Source organism: Erithacus rubecula (genome assembly GCF_903797595.1).
Source record: "Erithacus rubecula genome assembly, chromosome: 1".
Classification (NCBI taxonomy): Eukaryota; Metazoa; Chordata; class Aves; order Passeriformes; family Muscicapidae; genus Erithacus; species Erithacus rubecula.
Window position 1 is genome coordinate 104,020,307 of NC_136658.1, and position 22,749 is coordinate 104,043,055.

Sequence of the window (22,749 nt, forward strand, 5' to 3'; positions counted from 1 at the left end):
GTCATCAAATGTTAAAAAACATTTGCCTGTGAAGGAGTTGTGTATAGCTGAACCCACTGCCTACTCCTATCTTTTAATGGAACAGAAGTGATTTGCACTATCCATGATGGGGCAGTGTAAAAGAATACATTTAAGAAGCCAATAGCACCAACTTTTCAATCTGTCTTTGAGTTACTAAACCTGACTAATTTGTACTGTCACCATTGTCCTACACCCCGTATATCTGAAATTCTATATCATGCTCTCAAAAAATTAATTTATAGATAGCAATCTGCTTGGAAATACATAAGGTCGTATTTATTTTTAATGCTTAAAAGGGAGTCCCTTGACTTTGTTCATTGCATGACTCAAAGAGAAGATGGAGGCATTTAGGTCAAGTACAGCAATACCACCTAGAATGGCAGAAAATTAATTAAAAACTCTTTTTGCTCAGTGGTATGATGATATTTGAATACAAGAGATTTTATAGTGTACTGATATTCAGCAACAGCATTGTATGACTGTGTAGAAGTCCTTAAGTCAATTATATCCTATAGGGAATAAAAAACAGATCCTAGTCCAACATATATTTTTACATTATATAGAAGAGAAAGGCTGTCTGACCAGAAATTTAACTCTGCTTCTGTCTTCATTACCATGGCCACACAAGAGAGAAGGATTTCCTTTAACAGTGGTTTGGTTTTGCCACTGAATTGGCCTCCTGCACTCATTTCAAGGGCCTGATAGGCCACTTGCTGATGTTAGTGGTGAACCTCCACTTGATTCCAGGCATGCAAGGTAGCTCCTTCCACATGTGTGAAACAGGGGTAAAACTATGTCATTCCAGACTCCAGGCCTACAAACTTTCCTTTACACATGAGTCCCATGGAATTAGTAAGGCTTGTTTGCATAGTGTGAGGAAAGCACAGGTGTTTCCATATGCAGGGCCCTATTTGATAGCAATTTCTATACATTTTATCTCAATATCTCTGCAATACATGAATACCAATACAAATAAAAAATACAGGGAACTTAAGTGGCATTATTTCATGTCTAGTTTGTGTTGGTGACACTTGATTATTCAGTGTATTCCAGTGTGTGATGTTCATTCCTTGAGTATGTGCCACACTCTAGATTGGTTTCTCAGTGTTACAGCCATTCACAGCCATGATGTGGTACAGGCCTGTAGAATCAAGGTTGATTTGATTCTTTAGAAATGCACCTTATTGTTTGAAAGCAGGACCCCTGCTTTTCTAATATTTTAAACACTGTGATCTTTCAGAATGTGTTTATTGTATTAGTTTTGTATGGTAGATAATGATAGAAACTAGATTTTATAGCTTTTTAAAAGCAGTGATAATACTAAGCTTCATAGTGGCAGAACAAACTGTGTATATCTATATTATGAATATTAAAGCTGTGATTATATTTTGCCTTAAATAAAAGTCCAACCTTGAACAGTATAATTTTGCATTGGGTTGTTTATTTCTGTACTTATCTTTCATAGTGCTGGCAACTCTTTTTTCCAAAATAGTCACGACTTAGTGCTGCAAAAGTTTTTCAGTGATTATCAAAAGTAAAATAAATCATTTTAGAATGAGATAAATCATCCAGGCTGCACACAGTGCTTAGGTAAAATATCTCATGGTAGTTTCCCACAAGACAAGACAGGTTGCTTTTGGCCTGTAGATGAAAGTTTCCTGCTCCAGGTATTTATTGTCAGTCTGCTTAAATCTCAGTTTTCATGGCCTCTTCCCTTTCCATTCCCAGTGAAGCACTAAATTCACCTAGGCCTGCCCATAGCAAGGTTTCCATCTTTGTCATCATGAGCTGAGCTCAACTTAAGCTGAGCAATGGAACTCCAGATTTGCCAGTGCAGCAGTTAAAGAAATGGCCAAGTGTTTATTGGCATTTTTTGTGCAAATCTGACAACACTGTAAATGGCATTAAAAAACAGTAGCAGATAAGCAGAAGTAGTCAGTAGTGTTATCCCATTAATAATATCTGAGACTCCTTATCTTGCATTCTTGTGCTCCTGAAGGTCCCAGGTCTGCAGCTAACCCCCACAGGGAGATGAGCAGTTACCTGGGAACAGGCAAGAAGAAACAAGATCTCTCAGCAGAGCCAGCTGAGCAGAACCAAGTACCTGCACCAAGAGGAGGAGAGAAGTGATGACTGGAGACTCCTGTGCAGGACACAGGCACCACCTGCCAACCTGGCTTGGTCTCTCAGTTTTGTTTCTTGCCAGGACTACAAAGGCTTGTCTTTTCCTCAGGCTGTCACCTTGCTCTGCTCATCCATGCAGGTGACACTGCTGGGGTGACCATACATGTCTCCAGAAGGACTCCAGAATTTTGGTGGTGAGGGAGAAAGGATCCTGCTGGTGAGAGGGAAAGGCCAGGGACAGCAGGCAAATGCTACAGACCAACAGCTGCTGTCACGGCTGAGGGTTCTGCGGCCCAAGGAACCATTGAAGGCAAAGGCCTGGCAAGCAAGAGGAGAGGAATTGGGCAAAGTGCTAAAAGGCACCTCTGACCCTGCCACACTGCCCTGAGCTGGGGCCATCAGGGGAGGCTCCCCGCACTCATTTATTAAATCATCTCAGCCTTTATTGTTGCACAGGGTTATTTTCTTCCTGCTACAAACTTTGCCCTTACCTCTCCCTTTCAGATCTCTATTTTATCACTCTACCAATCCCTGACAGGAGGGTGTTACCAGGTTGGGGGTCGGTCTCTTCTCACAGGCAAACAGTGATAAGACTAGAGGGCATGATCTTAAGCTGCAGGGGGGAAGGTTTAGCTTGGACATTCGGAAGAATTTCTTAAGAGAAAGGATGTTTAGACACTGAACGGGCAGCCCAGGGCGGTGGTGGCGGCAGTGAAGCCTGGCCCGGTGCGGGTGTCCTTGGCAGCCGAGGCGCTCCCGCGGCTGTGCGGCCGGGCGCCCTGAGGGCAGCGCTCGCCCCTTCCCACCAGCCCCCTCAGCCGGGCTCCGTCTGGCGGCCGGAGGGGCACCATGAGGGGCAGCTCCCCGCGCCCCGCCGGGGAACCTTCCCCCGCTCCCGGCCCAGCCTGGGCCGAGCCCCGGGCACGATCCAGGGCCAGGCAGGGTCCAGGGCCGGTCAAGATGGGCTCCGTGCCCGGCCCCATCCCCAGCCCCTTCCCCATCCCCGGCCTCAGCCTGCAGAGGCCGCCGGGCGCTGGGCGCGGCGCTCCCTCTGGCGGGCACAGGGCCCTAGTGCGCGTCGGCGGCAGGGCGGGTCGGGCTGAGGCGGCCGCTGAGATGAAATTCCCGGGCTCCGTCCTCATCTCCCTCGTCCTCTTCGTGTCCGAGACGGCGGCCGCGGTCTGCCTGAGCAGGGGGTACCGCGACCAGGGGGACCACATGTGGCGGATGCTGACGCTGCTCTTCGCCCTCGTGCCCTGCGCGCTGGTGCAGCTCAGCCTTTACTTCGTCCATCGCGACGTGACCCGCGACCGCCCGCTGGTGCTGCTGCTGCACCTGCTGCAGATGGGGCCGCTCGTCAGGTGGGTGAGTCCGCGCCGCCTCCCGCGGGCCGGGCCGGGGGCGCCGCATTCCCCCGGCCTTTGTGCGGGGCGGGCGGGGCGCTGGCGCTGGCGCGGCCGCTCTGCGCCGCCGGAGCCGCGTCCTGCCGCAGCTGCGGGAGAGAGAGCCGCGTCCTGCGGAGCGCCCGGCACGGGCTGCGGTCACCCTGGCAAATGGGGCTCAGCCCTTCTCCCTCCCTCAGCCCTCCGCGTCCCGCTCTGCGCTGGGTTTCCATCCCTGCTCTTCTTGCGGATGGTTGTGTCCGTTCGGTGCTGCCTCATCCACAGCGCTCCGCTCTCAGATCACTTCCGAGAGAGAGCGGGACGTTCTTCACTCGGTTGCGAGTTTAGCGTGCGGTAGTAACCCATCCCATCCGTGCGTCTTGGAGCAGCACTGGTGCTCCGAGCTGTCTCTTCTTTACAAACGTGAGCTTCCTGACCCACATTGCTTTGGAGATTTTTTTCTATTCCAGTTCGATGTCTCACTGAAAATACCCTTGTAAAAAAAAAAAAAAATCAAAATACTTAGATGAAAAGATACAGCAGTGTGCAACTCCAAGACAAAATGTTTCCTGGAGGCATTAATTTTAAACTTCTATTCAGATCTTTTATTTCAAAAGAAAGGGAATTAAATGCAGTGTGTCTGTAGTAGAGGTTAGGAGAAAGTATCACCAACTTTTAAAATATTCCTGGATAGTGTGTAAAAGAGAGATTTGCTCACAGTAATAAAGGTGAACAGCTTGGATGTTACAAAATATCTTAAACTTCAAAAACATTGACTTCTACAACCATGCATGGATTTTTGTTTGCTTTGTTAATATTTTAAAGATGTTTAAGTTACAGCTTAACAGTTCTTAAAGAGATTTTCTAATAGCTAACAACAATATGCTTCTACATTCTTGGAATAGAAGAGAGGAGCCAAAGAGAAATAAACTATCAAAAATTAAGTACATTGCTTTTGTCAATCTAAATCAATTTCTTGAGATCAGACGAGAGAATAATGTCAAGCTAGAATATGTGAAGAAGCAGACAAAGGATTTGAGCAACAAGAAGAAATTGATTTTTTTTTTAATTATATGAAAGAAACATAGATTTATATTTTGATCTCAAGCACCAAGCATGACTTGACTTTCTGTTTCTTTCTCACCATCAAGTTTTCTGTTTACAGCACAAATCTTATCTTGTGCAGAACCTCAGTTCCTGCACTCTGGTGAACTCCCAGCTGCAGTCACTGCTGTAAAACTAGTGAGCATATGGAAGCCCTCTCCTCTCCTCTAGTGTGTTGCCAACTCTACACTTCTTCCTTTCTGAAAGATTTACAAATTTAGCATTTCCAGGAGGCTTGAAGATGTTCTGGATGTGCTGCAGCATGCTTGTGCCATAGTCCCCGTGGCATCATTTAGGTATGACAAAGTGATATAAGTTGCCCTCTCCCTAAACCAAGGACAACTGGAATTATAATTACTAATTAAATAGGGTAGTACTTTCATACTACCTGAAAAAACTTATTTTCTGCTAAAGGCTGGAAAGACTCTACAAATTAAAAGTTTAATACAAAACAACCTCTCTACTTTTAGGAAAATGTGTCAGATTGTAGGATACAACACAAAAGTCTGGGAAGGCAGAGTTATCTGAACAGTAAAAGGTTTTAGATTTTTTTTCCTATCTTGCCTTCCTGCAACTAAAGATTGCTGTATCTCTCAGAAGAGGAAGCTGATTGCTTCCTGTCAGATATAGCTCTGCACTATAAATGTTGTGTTTTCAGCACACAAAATACCTTCCCTTTCCCTGCTTTGCAGGGTTTTCTACCTTGTGTGTACTGGTAGCTGGAAGGTAAAATATCTTCTGGTTGTATTATCACTGCACTGTGGCTTTAACTTTTTGTAAGCTGAAAAGGACCATTGTCCTTGGAGACAATTTACTCCATCATTGTAGTCAAACCTCTGCTCCTTTGCTCCAGAGAATCCTGCTGCTCTTAATCATCTGCTTCCCTCATTTGAAGCCTGGCTCCATCCTCCCTGCTGGGACTCTTGTGCCTCACCAGCACAGCCCGGGGCTGCTCAGGGAGGGCTGGGTCAAATTAGGTCAAGTAGGACACAGCAGAGCCTCCCCAGGCTCTGTCTGCCTGTGGCATGGGAATGAAACATTTAAGAACCTTGAGGCTGTGTGTGATGGCATGCTGCAGCAGAGAGCTGGCAGCTTTGGGTGGCTTTAAAAGAAATTTAACACCAACTTTTTCACTATCCCTGTTTGGTGTGGTATGATACAGAATAGTCAGGATTTCTCTGTTCAGACTTAAATACTTGGATATCAGTGCACTGCTTTACCATCAGCCCATGTGTGTTGTGTGAGTTTTTCTTCATAATCTTTAAAGACTAGATTTTTTTCCACCTTCCTTTTTTCCTTGGAAAAAACCTTTAAATCTGAGGGAATGGTTTGGAAATATCTTGGCAGGGAAGGAAGATATTTAGCCTTGCAAGCCAAATGATTCAGCCTATTTTGAATCATCTGAGCGATGGGGAAAAAGTACTTTCTCTCATAGAACCTTCTTGCATGCCACCACCTTCCCCAGACACCCACACTCCACCTGTTCTGGAGGCACTCACTGTCCTGCTGCTGCCACTGGAAGGACTAAAATTGGTAGCATCCCTCTTCCTGGAGAGGACTTTTGGTGTGCTGTTAACATACCCTTTTTGAATTACACCCTTTTTGGTGTACTGTTAATGTGCCCTGTTTTAATTTCTTCTCCCACTCCCTAGAGTTTCTCTATAAATTTAGAGCAATTTGTAGAGTGAAATTCCATCTCCCTTAGTGGCCTGGCTGTGATCCTTAGGATGCAGGCATGCCAGAGGCTCTGCAGAGACTTGGCTGGAACAAAGTGACTGCAGGTTTCTGGGCATCATGAGGGAATCCTGCAGCATTTCAGGTCAGTGCCACTCCTTAAGAGTGCAGTAATTTGTCTGGATGCTTGGAAGATGTATTTGGGTGGGTTTGTTTTTGGTGTTTTGGGTTGCATTTTTTATGTAAAAGAAAATTAATTTTCCACAATAAGTAATTTAGAACAGAAAAACTTACTTTAAACAGTAGCCAGTGTCACTGAGAGTTTTATTACTTTTTGTCTTTTCTCTAGGGAAGGTCATCATGAGTTTTTTGGCTCAGGCTGCTCCTGTGCTAGGGCCTGTCTCTTTGTTCCCTTCATTTGGATGGCACTTGTAGCACCAAGGTCATCTTGAAATTCTAAGCTCTGCTACAATTCCAATACGTAATTACTGGATGTAGTTTTGCTGTTCTGCTGCTCTACACTTAAGGTTTCTTCAAAGTGTAGATAACCCCTCAGAGAATCAGGGAGTTGTTTAGGTTGGAAATGACCTCTGAGATCACTGAATTCAACTGATAAGCCAGCACCACTGTGTTCACCACTAGACCATGTCCACGAACACCACATCCACATGCCTTTTGAGCATTAGGCATGGTGATTACACCACTTCCTTGGCCAGCTTATTCCAATATCCAACTGCCTTTCAGTGAATAAATCTTTGTCCACCTGAACTTCCCCTAGACCAACTTTAGACCATTTGTTCTTGTCCTGTGTCTTGTAATCTTGGGAGAAGAGGCTGAACACCACCACACTATAACGTGCTGAGGAGTTGTAGAGAGCAGTAATGTTCCACCTGAGCCTCCTTTTGTCCTTACCCTTCATGTCAGGTACCAGAGAATCTCCTGTTAACTTGCTTGCCATTTTCAATTCTTCAAGTAATAAAAAGACCAAGAGCTGAAGTGAAGATTTCCAACAAACTGACTTGGCCAGTTGGGGCTTACAGTCACACACTGGGGATGTTGGTGGTGTTGGGACTGTCAGTCTGCTGGATGCTGGGGTTCCCTCCCACCTGATTTACTGAAGACTGTACTGAAGTGGCATCATCAAAACCAACTGTTGTGAAGCTGGCAGTGCTTCCTTCTGGTACCAACTTCATGGAGAGGGAAGTTTGAGTGACTGCAGGTGTCTTTGGAACTCTGTTCCCCAGTGCTCTGTTAGTGCAGTGTGAGCCCAACCTGCTCTGTGTGAGGAGATGCAAAAAGGGGAGGGCTAGGTCATGAACCCTTGCAAAAAACATCTTGAGTAAGCATAACAGGTCCCCTATATAGAAACTAATGACTGTTTTCCTCAGGTTATAATAGGACAAGGCTATAAACAATAGACTTTTTAAAATGGGATCAGGCTTTGTTTCTCAAGGCATAAGGAGAAACAATTATGTCTCTCTATGTACCATGTAGATAGCAGCACAACAGATGCAGGAGGAAGCTTGCATCAAACTGCCATAACTCCTCTGTTATGGCCAAAGTTTGATTCTGTGAGCTGCAGGAAGTAAAAAAAACAATAAAAAAACAAAACTTCCAATTCTTTTACAGTCACTCATGTTTTGGGCATCTGATTCTGCAATTTAAAATCTAATAAGCTCTAATGTTGCATATACTGCTTCAGTGACATTGTGCAGAAGCCTTGTGTGTTGTGTGTAGTCTCTCTGTGCTAGTGACCTGCTTAATAGTTCAAAATAGAACAGGTCTAAAAACTTCCCTTCCTTGTAGGACTTCATCATCAGACCTCACTCTAGGACATCTTGCTAGCTCTAAACTTTACAACTATTGATGTGCCTCCCTCTTTTTCAGATGGGAAAAATATGTCTAGATTCTCTTCAGGGTGTTTTCTTTCCTTATTCTTGAGCAGATGTGTTAGGTGTCCATGGTGAGGTGAACAGAAAGTCAGTGCAGGTAAAAGGTAGAACAATGAGTGAGGAACAGATCTTTGCCTGATGCAGGTAAGTAAACCTGCAGGATAGATAAGTCTTTTGCACACTTCTCTAAAGAGAAGGAATTAGTAACATGTAAGTATTAGAGAAATCTGCTTGTACATTTGCAGAGGGTGTGTGGACAGGTCTCAAATAGCCATTTGTTCTTGGAGTGCTGGTTGGGTGTGGAAAGTTTCCTGTTTTCATTGCCTTCTCCCTCTTCACACCACCATTATTTTGCCTGTGTTCCAATCCCACGCATCCATGATTAAACAAGGAAATGAGGTGCTCACTCCCAGCAAGCATATGAGGGTAGGATTATTCCTCCTACTTACTGTGTAGAAGACAAATGTGTTGCAGCTGAATCACTCTTTGTGGACACCATCAGGATCCCTGAAAAAGTATGGCTCTACTTTCTGCCAAGATATGGCAGCAGTGGAAGAAGTTGCATCATCCTTGTCTTACCTCTTAATTTTCACTGTAGAAATTAGATCAGATTCTTTTTCCTCAGAGCAATTTTAGTTCCTTCAGAGCCTATGCTATGGTTGCCAGTGCCTTACATGCAGAGGGAGACAGCCAGCTGTTTGCCTTCTGCTCTTGATACCATGTGAAGGGCTCTTGAAGGGGCCCTAAACATCATTGCAGGAGATGGATTGTGCAGAAGTTGGGATCTCTCACTCCTGTCCCTCTGGGGCAAAACAGCAATGAGGGCTTCTGCAGAATTCACCATGCTGCAGGAGGTTGTAACTGGGGAAAAGCTGCCATGAAGCAATCTCCTTCTTGCATTGTCTCTTACTTGTGCTTTGTGCCAAAAAAGAACAAGGAGTAGTTCATTTAAAGACAAGATGCCAGCCCCTTGGCACATACTTCATAGGCAAAGCCATAATCTGATACAGCAGCATGATCTGCATTGATTCTTCTTCACAGTTCTGGACCCTTCTCACCTGGATGGTTATTCAAGTGCCTGTCCCCTCCCACACTCTGTTCCTTAAATTTTAGATTGGTGCTTTTTCTTTCTAGTGTGTCAGCTGCCCGTCTGCTCCTGTTTGAAGCAGTTGCTTGGACAGTGGCACCAGCTGGAATCCTGAGTGCATTTGCTATTTGTCCCAAAAGGCCTGACTTCCAGAAGCACTCTTGCATGGCACTGGCAGGGCCTGGGAGAAAATGGGCATCATTATCAATGTAATCTGAATGCCTGCATATAGCAATTTTTATTATTTTTTATTACTCTGTTGTAGTGTAAAAGCCCTATTTGGCTCTAAGGTTTGCTCATCAGACCATTTCACGTTATGTTTGCTTTTCTGTGTGGACAAAACGTCCCCATCACAAACAATAAACTGCTACTTAATACCCAGATAATAAATAAAAATCAAATGTTTGCTCCAAAACTTAGTGTTTGGTTGATTATAATGTTTGCTATTGTCAGTAGTCTCATAAATCTGATCTTTTTAATGGGATCACTACATATTTTTTAGATGGGTCCCTAGACTATGTCTGCTTCTAATCACACACAGCAAGAGTTCAGAGCCTGATGCTGAGATCCAGTTTTCCATAATATACTCAGACTTGCCCCCAGCTCAGGGTGAATGCATGGCTGTGAATACTAGATGAGACAAAAAAGGTCTGGGATCTTTCTTTTTGAAATCAATCTGTTGGTTTCAGAATCTATGCTGGCTTCGTAAAACCACAGTGCTTTGTTAATTTTTCACACTTTATTTTTGGCTGTATGGAGTCTTTCATGTGGAACAAGATTGACAGGGAGTGAGACCATTAATGAGGGGAAGACAGAAAGTCACCTCTGTGAATGGAGTGTCCAGAGCAGCAGGAATGTTAAATAGCTTTAGTCATGATAGCTGAAGCCTAGTGAATCAACAATAGCACTACACAATCAAAAGTGCTCTTCATCTAGAGCAGTTGAAACTTGCTAGTGGTCCAGTTAGAGAAAAAAATGAAGTAAAGTTTATTAAAATAAAGACTTTTTTTTCTTTCTTTCTTTTCCCTTCCTCTTCATCTTGTGATTTCACCTGTTCTTATGTTGTTCCTTGCTTGTTATTACTTCCCAGACAAGGGTGAATATTTCCCTGTGTGTTTTGGGTCCTGCTTGATGCCCTTGATGCCCTTCATAGCCAAGCAGTTCTCTTAGAATAGCTTTCATAAAGTTTTCAATTTAAAAACAGTCTTTAGAAGGAAGTTGCAGAAGCTGTTCTTTCCTTGCAGATATTTCTCTGGGGCTGTTATCTTCTTTAATACTCCAGGAACCAGATTGTCCTGGTTGCTACAGTATTTTCTGGAGACAACCTTTTCTGTTTCCTCCCAAATGTATGGATTTGTCTCTGTGTGTGGGCAAAGGCAGCAAATAGTACAACCATATGTCATTACTGAGTAGAAGTGTATGTGCTGGCACCAGTTTGTTCCTTGGAGATCAGTCAACAATAATTTAGACCTGTATAAACAAGGGGGTTTGGTTTCCACTGTGTTTAAAGTATGAAGAGCTGCAGCAACTGGAAACACTGCATCTTCTTACTTATAATCTTTTTTGTAAGATTATGTTTATTATTTATTTAATAATGCAATAAATGTAAGCACACTTAAGAACTAAAGCTCCTATTTTTGAGCCTTTTTTGAAAAATGTTGATTTCAAGGGTTGTGAGGCTCAAAACTGCTCCTGTTCACTGCTACGGCATGTTATTGGTGTTTTCAACCATTGCTTGGTAAAGTTTTGAGGAGTGTCACCTGTTTGTACCCTGAGCTTCTCTCTTTGGATGTTTTAAGGCAAAGGTATGAAAAGTAATTTATTGCCATGTCCCATTAGCATGTCACAGATGTATAGATAACAACAAGACATGAAAATCTGAAGAGACACATTTCAAGTTTGGGTCCTGGGTTTGGCATCCTTGTAGTGGATGAGCACACTAAAGAGTAAGAGCATCTCATAGAAAATAATTAAACCTCCTTCCAAGTCTGAGTATTACAAGCAGCCCAAAAGTATTGCCAGGTTCTTGGCCTCTAGTAATACACAGTACATGTTTTAGAGAATGAAATCTGTCCTATTTCAAGTTTACCTGGAGGAGAAAACCTACAGGTTTTGCTTTATGAAAAAATGGCTTAGGACTTACTATGTGATTGCTTAAAATACCAGAAAGTAGGGAGACCTTTCATTCTTTCATTTTTCCCTATCTATCCACTCTATCCACTTGTTTGCTTGTAGGTGTGTGGAAGCCTTTTATATTTACTTCAGTGCTGAAAGAGTTGAAGAGCCCTATGTCAGCATCACAAAGAAGAGGCAGTTGCCCAAGGATGGGTACTCAGAAGAAATTGAGAAGGAAGTGGGACAGGCTGAGGGCAAGCTGCGCACACACAGGTCTGCGTTCAGCAGGGCCTCCGTGATCCAGGCGTTCCTCGGCTCAGCGCCCCAGCTCACGCTCCAGCTCTACATCTGTATCCTGCAGCAGGAGGTCACCGTTGCCAGAAGTAGGTAGAGCTGCTGTTATGTCCTTTTTGGTGTTTGGGTGGGAGGGCAGTCAGTTATAGCTGCTCTGCACAAAATCCAAGCATTCTGCAATGGGTTTCATCTCCCTGATAACTTTTGGTGGTGATGTTGCTTTCAAGTTTATATCATCATGTTTTAGACCGTGATACCTTCTGTAGCACACTTGGGTTGCTATAAAAGCACTGATTTGATAAAGTGACCATTATGGTATGAGAGGGAGACAGCTGGAGGGACTGAGATGTCTTCAGGAAGAAGAAAAAAAAATTACCTCTGTTCCATTTTGGTTTTTGAGCAAAACTTTCTGAAAAATTCCTTGGGGTACACTGCAAAGCATGTTTTGTCATGCTGCCTTTTGGGAGGTGTACTTTCAAGAATGCAGTTTTAAATATGAACTGAGGCCATAAACTATCTTTACTTGTGCCAAACTCTGATTCTGGAATCTAAAGGAAGGACTCAGTAAGCTGCTATGCAGCTTTGGTCAAATCATCTCTGGACCCAAGCAGCACTGTACAATATGGACTTACCAGGACACATCTCACTTACTGTGGGACTCTGCATCTTGCTTCCATGATATGCTCTTGGTTTTCTGGCTCACTGTTAAATGGAGAACCATCTCCAGCTGGTCATGGGACAAACAGCTTTTCAATGTAAGAAAGGACTTTGGCACCTCTGTGAACAAGATGGTGCATTTCCACTGAAATACTAATAGGTCTTGTATCTCTAAGACTCTGAGAGGATCTATAGCAGCTTCACAGCTAGGGAGGCTGAGGCTAACATGACAAGTCAATTATTGAAATAAAGTAAAATATTATAATACCCTTAATAATAATCATAATGATAATATAGTAGTAGTAATGAAGGGGATAGAGACGGGTGAGAGGGGTGGAGGGAGGGAGGGAAAGGGAGAAGAATAAAGCCCAAGAAAGACAAGTGATACACAAACCATCCCCCAGCACCAATCAGCCCCTCCCAGATAACTCCCCCCTGTTAATACTCTGAGCATGATACCAAGGGTTTGGAATATCCCTCTGGATAGTTTGGATCATCTGTTCTGACTGTGCTTCCTCACAACTTCTTGTGTACTTCTTCACTGGCAGAGCATAGGAAACTGAAAAGTCCTTGAACTTAAAGCACTGCTGAGCAACAACTGAAACACTGTGTTATCAACATTATTCTCATACTGAATCCAAACTCAGCACTGTATCTGCCACTAAGAAAAAAATTAACCCTGCCCCAGCCAAAACCAGAGCAGAGTAGCAGTAGTTTCTTGGAGGACATTACTCCTCCCAGTTCCTGAGTTAGACATTACTCCTTTGAGTTCTTGAGTTCTTCAGAACTAGGGTAGGTGCTTCAAATAACCGTGGTATTTGTGATGTGGGAGAGGGACAATGTGGTTGAATCCCTTGCTAAATGGTGCAACTAGCAAAATCTACAGTCACTTTGCTGGAGATGGCATTTGCTTGAGAAAGGTCACCTTTTTGTTGTCTTTTCATTACTTTTGACCTTACTTGTCATGATTTCCAAAGAGAACTCCTGTGCTCCAGATGATCAGAGAATTGCATATTTAATAATCATTTGTCATGCTCTATTGCCTCTAGCTTTTTCAGTCACTGCTGAGATAAGTTGTAATCACAAACTGATAAGTGACATTTCTTGGGTGAAATGGCCAGAGATAAGCTGACTCACCATAGAGTTTGGTAAACCCACTTGCTAATGCAACAATTATTTCATGCTTCCCAGGATCATCTCCTTACAGCTGTATTTCTAAAATACAGAAATGGAAAAAAAAAAAAAGTGCTAGGAACTGTGTCAATGTCTGTTAGAGCTCATTCATCAGAAAAACAAGAGTCCTAACTATATTCTTATTGTGTGTATCTTAGCTACTGATATACTGAAACTTTCTGCAATGTCTTTATCCAGCCAGCCTAGTTCTTATTCCACATTTCAGATGTCTTCAGCTTCCCTGTTCTTTGACACTGGTCCTCCAAATTCCAGTCTCTCTTCCGTTTACATCTGTTATAATTATCACTTTCTTGCATTTCGATTTCCACGTTTTGTCTTGGCTCCTCATCTTTCTGTTATTTTTCTGGATTCCTACATACCCTGTCATTCTGTGTGAATTTTGCTTGTTCAGGGGTAATGAGGTCAGTATCACCTGAGAACCTGAAGCTGTTTACCATCATGCTGGGGGCAGGACTTGTCCCTTTCAAATCTGTTTGAAACTCCTTATTCCCTCCAGTGTTGGCTTGAACACTTCAGAAAAGAGCATGCATCCTTGTCTAGACCTTTGTCAGCCAGAGCCATGCTGTGTATTTCTTGTGTATTTCATGGCATTCATTAATTTCTCTGGATGTTTTCTTTTGGAATATTGTCAGTGTTTGGCCTTCTTCAAAACTGTCATTTCACAGTCTGCCAAGAATGTAAGATCAAGACAACCAAAAGCAGGACCAACTCCTGAGGTTTGAGATGAGCAACATAAAGCTTTGGTGACTGTTTATCATGAAAAGTGTAAAAATGATGGATATAATCCAACATTGGAAACCTACATGTATTAGGCTGTTCTGAGTCCTAGTTCTGTTTTGTATATCTTTAACTATAGTATCTATAATAGATTTCAGTGGTACTTGTGAGGTAACTCATCTAGAGCAGAATTTACTGTCTTAGTGGTTTCTGAAGTGGGAAGGATGAGGTCTTGAAAGGACTTCTGATGTAATAACAAAACACAACCAAGTAAATCAGTGCCTCCCTGGGTGACTCTGTGAGTGTCCACCTCTGATTTGTAAGAAAAAGACAGCCTTTTGGGAGGAGGATGAGAGAAGAGAAATGCCACCTTTATAAGGACTGTTAGAGTATTTGGAAGTGTTCCAGGGGAAGATCCTTTGCCTTTTAAATTTACATTTATTTGCCTGCTTCGAATGAGTAAAAGCAACAGTGTCACTCTCTCATATTTCTGTTTGTGGTTGCTTCAAACCATCTTTCTCACAGGGTTAAAAATATTTGAACTGAAGGTTTGGTGATAATAATGAGCTTTTAGGAAAGGAGTAGGACTGGACTAGTGTATTAAACCAGAGTCAGCATGACCTATTTTCTATCAATGGAGAAATGCCTCTCTTGAAGGTTTGAGTTTGTAAGATAGGTTTGAGATTAATATAGGTTTCCTAAAGTGGTATTGGGGAATAAGATCAATGTTTCAGCTTGTCAAAGCAGAAAGCAAGCAGAGTTCCAACACAGCAGCACTCAGTCCCTCAGTGGGTATGTCTTTATGTTGCTTTACCTCTGAGAATATTCTTTTGCTTTCTTAGCTGTTGGAATTTATGTTCTTTCACAGCTCAAAACTACAGGAAAGGTTTTGTAAAAAGCCATAGGGCATCAAGCAATATTCTTGACTGAACTCACCTGCTCTTCTGCTTTCAGCTGATGTTTTTCTATGACATAACATTTAAAAATGCCCAACTCTGTGTGCCCTTTTGTTCATGGATTTATTGTCACAGGCTTATTTTAAGTCATTATTGGAGGCATTATTCAGTGCTGTAAGAAAGATGTTTAAGAACTACTGAGTACCTACTAACAATTTTGTCATAAACATTTTCAGAGAATATATGAACCACCAAACTGTCATGTACAAAATTGCCATAAAGAATGGTAAATGCTTTTTGCCTTACTGAGTGACTTATAATTAGGGGAAAAGCCCAAACTCTGATAATTTTGGCCATATAGCTACAGCAAAAGAGGGAATCCAATTTATTTGTAGGATGTTGGTACACAAACTAATTAAAGGCTGCAGAAAACACTGGTTGCTAAGCAATGCTAATGTAATTGACTTAATTAAGGATTCCCAACTTTGATTATTTTATCTGAGGCCATATAAGCTATTCAGCCTGTTGGTAAAAATTGTGAATAAATATTTATAGAATTGTGTATGCAAATACTAAAAAACCTGTGGGCAGTTAGTATTTTGTTTATTCTCTGTGTATTCATGTACATTTGTACCTTCTTAATATGGCAAGACAGAATGCCCTCCTGCAGTGCCAAGTAACATCTGGTCTCTGCTTTCACTTTTCTGCAGAATTTAAATGTGAAACCTTCCTTTCAGGGATCCTGGGTAGGTGGCACTGAAAATTTATTTGAATTTAAAGGCATTTTTAGTAGTGTTTTTTAAATGCATGATATAGATGGGTGTATAAAGCAAACTGATGTGTAGAAAAACACAGTGCAGACAGGTGAGTAAATATGTCTTTAGACAGAGGCAATAGGGGCAGTGCTGGGTTTGAATTCCTTCAGCTTTCAGTTTTGAGCTGTATCTATCACATACCTTTTTTGTGTTTTGCTTCGACACAGAACTTCACAAGCACCAAGTTATCTGCATGTCCAAGTTACTCCAAAGTTTCAACTTCTACTTTTCAGTTTTTCATCTGCATAGGGAGGGAATTGCACCCCTGTGCCTTGTGGAGTACTGTAGGAGTTTGGAGCAAGTTGGATACTCTTATGATTGAGCTGTGAAATTACCAAGGACAGCCTGTGTATGAACAGTCCTTGGCTGGGGGAGGAGAGAGAGATGCTTATGACTGCTTTGTGCCTTCTTTTTCTTGCTAACTACTGGAACAAGGATCAAATGGGGACCAAAATAGAAGGTAGGATTAGAGTAATGTGCTGGGTTGACTGGGGTAGAGTTGATTTTCTTCACACAAGTACAGTCTGGGAATGTCTGTCCTGTCTTCCTGCTGGGAATCCCCAGGAGTGCAGTGACAATGACTGCCCCTGCACTCCTCTGCCTGCTGCTGAGCTGAAGGTGCTGATTAGTGTTTTCCCTTTGCAGGTATTTTCATGGTGCTGTCCCTGCTGTCGATTGTTTACGGCGCCTTACGCTGCAACATCCTGGCTATCAAGATCAAGTACGACGATTACGATGTCCAGGTGAAACCTGCTGCCTACCTCTGCATATTCATGTGGAGGAGCTTCGAGATCGCCACCCGCGTCGCCGTGCTGGTGCTTTTCGGTTCAGTCCTTCGAGTCTGGGTTTTCCTCATCGTGCTGTTGAATTTCTTAGGTTTCTTCTTCTACCCATGGATTCACTTCTGGCTCAGCAAGTCGCCATTTCCTGAGAACATAGAGAAGGAAGTGAGCAGGCTGGGCACGACCATCGTCCTGTGCCTTCTCACACTGCTGTACGCTGGCATTAACATGTTCTGCTGGTCGGCAGCGCAGGTGGAGCTCAGTGACCCTGACCTGATCAGCAAATCCCAGAACTGGTACCAGATGACCGTGTACTACATCGTGCGGCTGATGGAGAACGCCTTCCTCCTGCTGATGTGGTACATTTATAGAACAGACTTCTACCTGTATGTCTGTGCCCCAATGTTGTTCCTGCAGCTCCTGATAGGTTACTGCATGGGCATCTTCTTCATGTTGGTGTTCTACCAGTTCTGTCACCCGTGCAAAAAGCTTTTCTCCTCCAGCATAACTGAGGCTTTGTTTTCCTGTTTTAACATCCTCTACATTATTTGCCAGCACCACAAATCTACTCTACTGAAAGGCAAGGTGGCGATGAAATCTCCTGAAAATACTGATGAAGCACGGGCCAGTAGCAAGACAATAGATCCTCAAAACAGGAGTGTTCATCAAAGTGCTTCTTCCAATGCCTAGTACAACCGGAAGCAAGTAGGTGCCTTTGGAAGGTGGCAGATCACGTGCTGGGAACATTGTATATCTTAGACATTGTGTCTCGTGGGTAGGATTTCTTTCTTGCAGGTGTAGCACTGCATGATGGCTGACATGCCTGTTTTTGTGGAGAACAGTGTATGAGTATTTGTGTCTGTGTGTGTTTGTGTATGGAGAGCAATCGTTGTTTGTAGATTTCTATTTCAGAGCATTTTTGCACATAGGTTTATTGTCACGTGCTTATTTTAAGTCATTATGGGAAACATCAATTAGAAACTGATGCTCATCTTACTCAGGAAGTCTGAGCATGGAAGGCAATGAATTTTATTTCAGATAGGATGGCCCATGGCATGCCACCCTAGCATGGAAACAGAGCTTAGACCTGGACTATGCATGGACTGTAGGTGTGGTCTGCTTTGATCAAATTGTAGACTATTTTACACTCTAATCAGTGTAAAAAGATAATACTTCTCTCAGAGGCAGAAGAATTGGACTTGCTCAATGCACTGTAGTCTGGGTTGCCATGAAACAGCCAATTAGCCAGCACTGACATGGAAATGTGACTGAGGATGGACAGAGGGGTTATTGGCTTTGCACTGTTTCACCCTTCATGTTTACACCTTGTTAGTAAGGGAATTAAATTTAACACATTAATTGTGATGTTCTGGAATACCTCATTTTTCTTTCATTATCTTTTCTTTAACACTTTGTGATGTTCTGGTGTCAGGGTGGTGTTCACTTTATGTAAATGTCTAAAGGCTGGACAGACAGTGTGTGCCAGTCATGTTGGTGCTCTCCAGTGCACATCTCCAGGGAGTGACTCACCCCACCTCAAAATGTAGGTGATATGAATCACAGTGGAGACCTGTTACTCAGTGTTAACCAGATGCCTTCACAATTAGTTCTGACTATCCATCTTCCTTTTAGATGGCTGAAGTTGGAGAGATGAGCACTACCCTGATTGTCAGGGGTTTGGTAGTGCATCAAGTAGGCAGCTCATTGACTTTTTGTACCAGCATTGAAGACGCTGGTTCATTCTTTTTGAGCTGGGATTTGTTATGATTAGTTTCACATCATTAATTCGAAACTCTCTGACTTCTTTACCTCAGGAGTATCACAACCCTGAAAGAGAAAATGGAAGTCATTTACTTTTTTTTCTCAGCAATACATCACCACAAATAAAAGTGTTTCAGTATTTTGCAAGTTTCTGAGAAAGCTTTAGCAGATGAACAGCCAAGAATTTAGTTAAATTACACAAACCCTTATGTATTTTCACAAATTAAGTGAAAGCTTTTTTGCACTTTGTTTGATTAGCACCTTCCTTACATTTCTTTTGTGTGTTACACATTATGGCCGCTCAAGGAAACAAATAACTGATGACCCAAAGCATCTCCCCATGTCCAAAGCTTAGCTTCCATTCTGTTTTCATGCAGGATGTGATGCTCTTAATAGGGATGACATCATCATAACTGTTTTAGAAGTGTCTAAAACTCAGGTCTGGGGTCATCTGCAGTGCTGCAAAGATATAACCTGCTTTTATTTTTTTATTTGCTACAATATAAATGAATATATTTATATTTCAGTTTTATTATGGAGTTATGTTTTCATTTTATTTAATATGTTCTTCATTAATATTTAATATGTGTCCGTGTATGGTATATGTATATGTATGTAGATGTCATTAAATTATTGGTGGGTGGTAATGGGATTTTTGCCCTGATTTTGCCATGGGAATGTACCACTTATCTAGGGAAGACACCAGTCACCTCCATTCTAATTTCACTGAAGAATATAGAATAGTGAAGTAATTCCTTGAAGACACAACTGCATTTCTCTGTACCTTTGTATGTAAAAGTACAGTATAGTATTTCTCTGTGCTTTTCTAGGTGTAGCAGACTATTGCTTTTTCTTTTTCAGTAGTGAGTTAAAGAAGGAAGGGAAAATGTGACCCTTTCTCCAAAACCTGTAGAGTCCAGCCTACAGGCTCAAATTTTCTGATGTTATTAGCCAAAACTGAGTATTTGTCTTTATAACTGGACACTCATCTGTATCAATAATCAGGGAATTACAGTGGCTGCCTATGTAGAGATGAACCTAGGTTTGAAATGTTAGTCTTTGGGGAAAATTTTAAAAGTAACTTCTTGTGTAAGAAGTAGTTAATATCTAAAGAGAGATCTTAAAGTGGAGTTTGTACACTGTAAGTGGTGGTGCAGTTGTGATTGTGCCATTTGCAATCAGTGAAAACTTCACAAACCTCAGCCAGGTTGGTACTACAGAGGAGTGGTGCTGCAGTGAAGTAAAAGTGTAGGAGAGTTACAGAGCCAGGAGCCCAGCATGAATACACAGTGAGTACCATCAAACCTCACAGACTACTGTATATGCATATTTAGAGTGTGTGCCATATTACTTCTTATTTTTATACCAGTCTCCTGAAGTGCATGCATGGGGAGCTGAATATTTAAATCACTGTAATGAGAGGGGGGAGAAAAAGTAATTTATATGGGTTCTATTGCTGTCCTATGGGTTTGCCTTAGTTGTGCAGAATAACCATTTACAGTTCAAACACTCCACCAGCAGAGGGTCTGTTGCCTGTGCAGTGCCTGGTGTCACCAAGGCCCGGGTGGAGCCCAGCCCGCAGCGTGGCTGCTCTGAGGGGTTTATCCAGATGTGCTGCCACTGCTGGTAGGAAGGTGTGGGAGGGAGTCGTACAGACAGTGATAATCCCGTCAGACCAGGGGTTTAAGGGAGCAGCTGATTTTTCTGAAGTGTGCTGTAAAGCTGGGAGAGGCAGTTTTTCTCCAGATAATGATAGTCTAGAGGGTGTTACCAGTACACCCAGTGGCTGCATGGAGAGGACAGAATGAGTACAAAGTCTGTCTGTGTATGAATGAGCGATCTCTTGCTGCAAGTTCACTGTGCTTTTACTCTATGAATGTTAGAGGGTCTGTGTGTTCCATGGAAGGGTTTAGGGCTACTGCTGAAAACTGTACTCTTGAGTAGTCTTGAGTCACACAAAGGATGGCTCAGAAAGGGTTATTTGTGTGTATAAGGGTATGCAAGATCTGACACATGGGTTTTCTTTTATACATGTAAAACAACACAAATTAAATCATTGAAACTATCCCTCAAGTTGTGTTGGTATCAGTTCTTAGTGTGCTGCTTTCAAGAAGTCCAAAGTAAAAGTAACAGAGCATGCTGTCGTCTGTCACACAGAGCAGCAGAAATGTTTTCAAGAAGACCTGACAGAAGAATTAATCTGTGATTGATTTAGGAGCTCTTTACCCCCACACTTCCATTGCTTTTTAGCAGAACATTGTAGGAGGGGGACAGTTTAAGAGACCATTGTTGGATAGAACATGGTTAGTATGAGATATTCATTGTCAGTGTGAGAATATTTACGGATTTACCTGGAGAATTGGGAGGAAATCGTTACATTGTAAAGAATATTTAAACTTATTTTCTGCACACTTGTTTCACACTCATCTGGATTTACCATGTACTTATATCTGACCCTGGGGGTATCTGGCAAAATCAGTGCTGAGGACTTTTGTGAAGGGGTAGAAACAAACAAAAACTTTGCAACAAGTGTGTTTCTAAATTAAATAGATAACATAGACTCGTGTTTTTTAAATATGGGTATGAATGGATGCATTACAACAAGTTGTAATGTGTGTACATGGCTTACATGAACATTGAGAAAAGATTTAGAAGTCCTGGTGGTGATTGACACTGAATTTGAACTCAGATGTTTGCAAGCCAGACATAATAATACTTCCAATCTTGTATTTTAAAATGAAGTTGTGGTGAGTGCCTCAACTCACCTGGGAATCATCACAGAATCATGAACATACAGTAATATGACAGAGATGGTAAGTTTGATTTACCAGAGACAGAAGACTTGAAAAGTAAAGTGTATTAAAGATTATGTAATTTCCTACTGACCAAGAAAAAAAATGTACAATGAAACTGTTAGGTCTTGGGGGTCACCCCAAAATTGGACTAAGAATGAAAGGTAAGTGTTTCAAAATGGCAATATGAAAGCTTACTGAATCTCGGCCCTAAATGAACAACTCCATATCCCGGGGAAAAAAGGACAGTTTTCTCCTCTCTTTTTTTAATTTTTTTTTTTTAATTATGTGCAGTTACAAGGAAAACCTCCTGCCACTGAAATAAAGTTTTATGGAAATGAGAATGTCTGTATTCAAGTATGAAAATTTTGCCTTTCAGGTGGGAAATTCAGATGTGAATGAATCTGTCTGTAAAGGCTTCTAATCACAGACTAGAATTAATGGGAAAACATACCTAAGCAGAGGATGGATGCTAATTTGTTGCATGTTGCTTACTGAGCTCCTTCTGAAATAACATCAAAGTTGTAACTTTTTCGCCCTAAAGGTGAGACCTGATTGATTTAATGGAGTAGAAACAGCCTGTCTTAAATAGGGTATGTGCCTTCATGTTCATAATTGCTGAAATTCCTATTTTGACAGAGCACACAAAATGACAGCAGATAAATGTTACATATTTTAACTTCTGAAATGTCTCTCATCAGCTACTTGTTTCATCTGATTAATGTGCCCTGTCAGTACAGAGCTTTAATCAGCCAGACACTTTCTGGAAAATGATGGGGAGCAGATTTCGATGGAGAGCGATGCCAGAGGTAGTCAAGGTGAAGATTAATTCACATCTGCCTTCTAGAGTGGGAAGGAAATGTCAAAACCAATAGCACAGCACCTTACAGACAGGGTGCCAGCACTGCATTTTGCTGTATTTATGCATGGAGTTGCAGTTCTGGTAAATGGAGCAGGTTGTGTGCTGGTCTCGACAGCAAACAGAGGAGAGGTGCTTGTGATGGCTTCAGTTCTGTATCCCTGGTCCTCACAGCACCAGTTACATTCTTCAGAATGTGTGTCCTGCCTACTGTTCCTCCCTCTCTGCTGCTCCATGGGGGTCATTTTAAATAGAAATCAGGAAACAAGGCACCATGAAATGCTCAGCCGCATTTTTCAGTAGGGCTGCTCTTTTGGAGCCAAAGATTCCTGGCAATGAAAAGGGCTGAACTCATGGAATGCATCAATACTTCATTGCCATTTTAAATATTTTAATAATGGTGGGCATTGCAGTAACTCAAAAGCATCCAGGTGTCATTTAAAAAAAAAATCAATGGAGAAATGGAATTTTCTAAAAGAAGTAGCTTCTTTGGAGCTTTGGAGCTACAAAGAAAGTAAGATGGCCCTACAAAAGTACAATAATCGGGGGTTTAAACTTTTTTTCATCTTGTTTATTGTGGTCT

At 42.2% G+C, this 22,749-nt stretch overlaps 1 protein-coding gene across 1 annotated transcript; it reads left to right on the forward strand.

Annotated features, from left to right (window-relative positions):
• Positions 1-2,972: 2,972 nt before the first annotated feature.
• XK (X-linked Kx blood group antigen, Kell and VPS13A binding protein) lies at positions 2,973-20,675 on the forward strand. Its single transcript, XM_079320788.1, has 3 exons — positions 2,973-3,506; positions 11,520-11,782; positions 16,618-20,675. Exons 1-3 carry the CDS (start codon positions 2,995-2,997, stop codon positions 17,442-17,444), a joined length of 1,602 nt encoding a protein of 533 aa, XP_079176914.1. The 5' UTR covers positions 2,973-2,994; the 3' UTR covers positions 17,445-20,675.
• Positions 20,676-22,749: the final 2,074 nt, after the last annotated feature.